This window comes from Sinocyclocheilus rhinocerous, unplaced genomic scaffold (assembly GCF_001515625.1).
Source record: "Sinocyclocheilus rhinocerous isolate Xijiao unplaced genomic scaffold, SAMN03320098_v1.1 scaffold547, whole genome shotgun sequence".
Lineage (NCBI taxonomy): Eukaryota > Metazoa > Chordata > Actinopteri > Cypriniformes > Cyprinidae > Sinocyclocheilus > Sinocyclocheilus rhinocerous.
Window position 1 is genome coordinate 208,603 of NW_015662974.1, and position 5,321 is coordinate 213,923.

General features: G+C 34.9%; 1 protein-coding gene across 1 annotated transcript in view; it reads left to right on the forward strand.

Annotated features, from left to right (window-relative positions):
* The first annotated feature begins 3,791 nt into the window (after positions 1-3,791).
* Positions 3,792-5,321, forward strand: part of LOC107728651 (structural maintenance of chromosomes flexible hinge domain-containing protein 1-like) — a 3,859-nt gene continuing 2,329 nt past the window's right edge. The window contains exon 1 of the mRNA XM_016538918.1: positions 3,792-4,180. Within this exon, the coding sequence (XP_016394404.1) occupies positions 4,010-4,180 (171 nt within the window). The 5' untranslated portion in view covers positions 3,792-4,009. The remainder of the gene's footprint in view (positions 4,181-5,321) is intronic.

Below are 5,321 nucleotides of genomic sequence, written 5' to 3' on the forward strand. Positions count from 1 at the left end.
ATCATGCAGCAACCTCCAGAGAAGTTTTTGTAAATAATCGATCACAGAATATCATCTAAAATTACAATAATAAATGTGAAATAAATACGTGTTTTGTTCTGCCTTTTCTGTGTTTCTGCCTTTTCTATGTTTTGCACCGCTTATCAAGATAGCTGTGTTTTGTTGAATCTGAACGTGAGGTTTCAGTGCATTAGAATATTCCCTCTTGAAGCAGCATTTAAAGTATTTTGGCTTTTTAAGCCCATCATTGTAAGAAACACAGTGCTGCAGACCCTCATGTGAGAGCAGGAGTCCAGCACACACAACAGACATTTACAGAAGAATCATATAAAGTTATTCCGACTGTTTGATCTCATCCAAAGACTATAGATACACTTATCCTTGAAAGGGACTTTCATCTCATCTCATGTGTGCTGCTGCTTCTAGTAACGTTTGACTGCCGGTTTGCAAGCCAGCTTTCGGTGCATTACCGCCACCGAATGGACTAGTGTGGAGAATAACCGTGAGATATGATTATATACAATAAAATCTTTGTATATTTTTATATATTATACATATATAAATTACATATATTTTAAATTAATACATTAAAATGATGTATTATTATTGCCATTATCAAATCTTTTGATAATTTCTTTTATCTAAAATAATTATTTATTTAGTCATATAATAAAATAATATTACAAATTAATTGTATTTTTATTATTATTAATTTGAGATATTTTTATATAATTATATATAATACATGTTTATTTTGTGTGTGCGCGCGTATGTGTGTGTGTGTGTGTGTGTGTGAGAGAGTGTGTGTGAGTGTGTGTGTGTATACTGTACACACACACACACACACACACACACACACAATCATATACACTGTCAAATTAATTGTATTTTTATTATTATTAATTTGAGATATTTTTATATAATTATATATAATACATGTTTATTTTGTGTGTGCGCGCGTATGTGTGTGTGTGTGTGTGTGTGTGAGAGAGTGTGTGTGAGTGTGTGTGTGTATACTGTACACACACACACACACACACACACTCACACTCACACACACACTCTCTCTCTCACACACACACACACACACACACACATACGCACGCACACACTCTCTCTCACACACACACACACAGTGGTGGGCAAAATTATTAGAACACTAGTATTTTCACCTGCTAAAAATGGTTTAAAGTCAGTTATTTCTATATTTTGCTGAAGTGTGTCAGTAGGAAATATCGGTTTACATTTCCAAACATTCATTTTGCCGTTAATTGTAATAATCCAGTGAGATTTTTGTCTGACAGCAGCCAGTGCTCCACATAGAGATCTTTTGTTTTTATTTTTATTTTATTTGTACTATTTATACGCATTTTCATGAGACCGGGCTCCACACTCCCTCAAGGTTGAAGCGCTTTTTAAGTCAACTCAGGGAACATTTTCAAAACATATAGTGATAACACATACTTTCTCACAGTCACAGTGTTGTAAAACAGAGAGGTGCTGGTCAGATGAAGAATGACCACAGACAATGCAAGATATCATTTCTAGTGAGACCGGATTGGCGTAGTCAGACTTGGATCTGTATGATGGGGAGATATAAAAAGGCACAAAACTTGTAAGATCAGATATATGGGAAAAGGTAGGAAGGACCGATTCTATAATAAAGAAGCTGCAGAAAGATTATATTTTGAATAGAAACACTGAATATTCCTCAGCGATATGGTCCCAGCTTGCCATAGATTTCTTTAATAATGACATAACAAAAAAACGTCACTGGTTATGGGAGATCTGGACCAAAAACCGCAAAGGCGTGAGAGAAAGTGTACATCAGAGGTTGTGTTCTTCATTTGTGTCAGATTATGCCGTGAGCAAAAGACCAAACATAGACACTTTCCTGTCTCTTAGAAAATAAGTTGTTTGAGGAATAGGTGACACAGTACATGAAATACATGGGGAAAAAATCATAACAGTTGAAGTTGGATCATGCAGTATATCAGATCATGCACTTTTTGAAATGTTATGGAAATACTTGAAACTTTTTTAGTATTCTGTTGATGTTTCATATAGTTGTGGTACTTGTTGTCTTCTGCTGGCCTTTTATGTGAATGCATGTTTTGAAAAAACACACTTGCATTTGTGAGGGAGAATTTAGTATCTTAAAAGACCTAAGATGGTTCTTTTCATGCACGAATTCTAAAAATAGTAGTTTATCTGGCCAGGGAAACTTGTTACAGCACAATGCATTCACTGTAAAAAAAATTCCGTAAAATTGACGGTAAATAACCGGCAGCTGTGGTTGCCGGAATTTTACCGTAAAAAATATGGTAGCAACGTTTTAGGTTTTACGGTTTTAACTTAAATTTACAGTTAAATACCGTAATTTCATTAACTGATATAATGTTAATATACCAACCTATTGAAGTACTGAAATCTGTTTTGTACCTTTGTAATACACTATAACCACCAAATGCAGGTGGTGATGAGAAAGTCACATGATGAACCAAAGCCCATCACAAGACTTTTAAATAATAACATATATATAGAAGGTGCACAGTGTCATCCACACAAACGCTAAACGCCATCATGGTAACACACCTGAAACTGAAATAATGCAATAAACATTCATTTAACAACATTAGGTGTAACACACAACCCTAATATACAAAACTGATAAGAAAAAACTAAGAAACATAGTTATTTCAACAAAAAAACATCAAATTTTAAATGTAACGCAGGGAATTCTGGGAATGTCAATTTGCGGTTATTCACTGTAAATTATACGTTTTTTTTCACTTCCAAAAACGGTATACTACCGTAAAATTAATGTCCAATACATGTAATGTCCAATACAGTTTTTCACCGTATATAGTAGGGGAATTTACCGTTAACCATTTAACAGGTTTTTACTGTAGCATTTTTACAGTCTTTTACCGTTAAATTCACGGTCATTTTTTACAGTGTGTGGACTGCATCAGCAGTGCACTTTGAACAAGTTTTGGGGTTATTTTTTCCACCATATAAGATTTTTTGAGCTGTGCATAATAGCTGCATTTCACAGTCAACTAAAGGCAATAAATATGTGAATATGTTCTTTAGTTAGATGTTCTAGGTGTTTGCTGAAGTGTTGCTAGTTGGTTGCTAGGATATTCAAGGAAAATCAAAAGTTTTGTTACTCTTAAACTTGCACTAAAACGTGATTTATACCATCCAAGTAGCCTATGTGATATTAATTCAACAACTCGTTTTCTTTAGTGATACAAGCTCAGAAACATTTATAACCTGTTGAAGTTTTTATAGGCCTATCGTGTATTGACTTGGTGCCATGATGGATATTGAAATGTTGTTTGAAATAATGTTATTAACTTAATTGTATATAATTATATATTATATAAAATAATGGTATATTCGTTTATATATAATAAAATACAATTATTATTATTATTATTATTATATATATTTCTTCTTCTATAATTATATATATAAAAATATTTTATTTATTAATATTATTAAAACTACTACTATTACTACAAATGATGTATAATACAATCATATATATATATATATATATAATTGTGTGTACATTTATGTATAATAAAATAAAATTGTATATGTATTTATTATCATTATTATTATTAATAATCATTTAAATGTTTTATTTAATTAATTAATGTATTTTTTTATTTAATTACTTTTTAACGGTTCACACTCCATCCCAGTAGGGGGCGGAGTTTTTACTGTAAGATTGAGTGCCAACCGCCATCAAGCGTCACAGAAGAACTAAAGATGCTGCAGAAAGACGCAATTTGGGTCGATAGTCCTGGCGCGAAACCTTTAAATTTACACACTTCATAAAATCAACACGTTACACTTGAATATTAGACTGAATATTAGACCGCTGGACAACAGACAACAAATCTGAACCTGAAGATAAACATGTCAGAGACGAAGCGGTGAGTTCGCTATTGTTTTGTTTTGTTATCATGTGTCAGAGGTCGCCGGTTTGGCGGTGATGTGTGACGAAACGAAGATGAGCGAGACCGGAGCGGAGAGAAACCGGGACATGAAGCCGCGGAGGTCGGTGTGTGTGTATGATTGCAGACCGGAGAGCAGCGCCGCGACGCCGCGGACCGTCGACATCTCGGAGGCGGACTACAGCGGCTTCCTGCGGGCTCTGAGACAGGTAACCCCGCCCCGGTTCACCAGGCGCTGCTGTTAGGTTTAAAAATAACAATATTTTCAATTGTAAATGTTATGGGGGATTAATAACAGTATGTATTTAACACAATTATCCCCATTCAATTTAATGTTATCGTAATTATGTGAAATCTATGACACTTATTGTCTTCTCACTGCATCTTAACAGTGTGTCCATATGCTATAAAATGGATAAAAATGTTTTTTAATGATGACAAAGACCTTGTTTTATCAAAAGAGTACACTTAATATCTCATATCAAAGCAAGGTTGTTTTTCAGTGACACATGCAAGTTTCATAAGGGTTCAAAGTTGTGTCCCCACTTTTTGTCAACACCGTGAGTCAGACATTCATTAAAATGTAATAAAATCAGGGAATATCAGGGGCAGCTGTCACTCTAAAGCAGTGGTTCCCAACCCTGGTCCTTGAGGCACCCCAACACTGCACATTTTGCATGTCTCCGTTCTCTAATACACCAGTTTCAGGTCTTAAAGTCTCTACTATTGAGCTGATGACCTGAATCAGGTGTGTTTGATTAAGGAGACATGCAAAACGTACAGTGTTGGGGTGCCTCAAGGACCAGGGTTGGGAACCACTGCTCTCTCAAACTTTTTACAGCGGTGTACCCCCTGGGGCATTTAACATTCTTCTGCGTACCCCCACTCTTCCACTTAGACCTTAGTCGCACCTTTTCTATTAAAGGACAATATTTGCACCCTTAAATTGATTTACAGGTGCATTTTTTACCTTTATAGAGGCAAATATTTTCTATCCTTATTAATTGAAATCGTTCAAAGCCGCAGATTCGTTCACTAACTAAACACTGCTGTATGATGCTTGGAGACGCACACCAGATGATACGGATTTCGTTGGAACTATTATTTCGTTGCAAAATAGAACAAACATGGCAATATTCTGTTCAAAATGTAGGCTACATTTGAAATGTAAAATGTTCACTTAATATTACCTTTTTGGTTGAACTGTTGTAAAAATTAATGGCACATTTGCCATCGTTTGGATATTCAGGGAAATTTGCATTCTTGCTCGTATCTTAAACATGAAAACAATAACACGCACAGAGTGTGTCTGTATCGAAGAGCGTTTAAATCGATCTCAATGTACAGTGC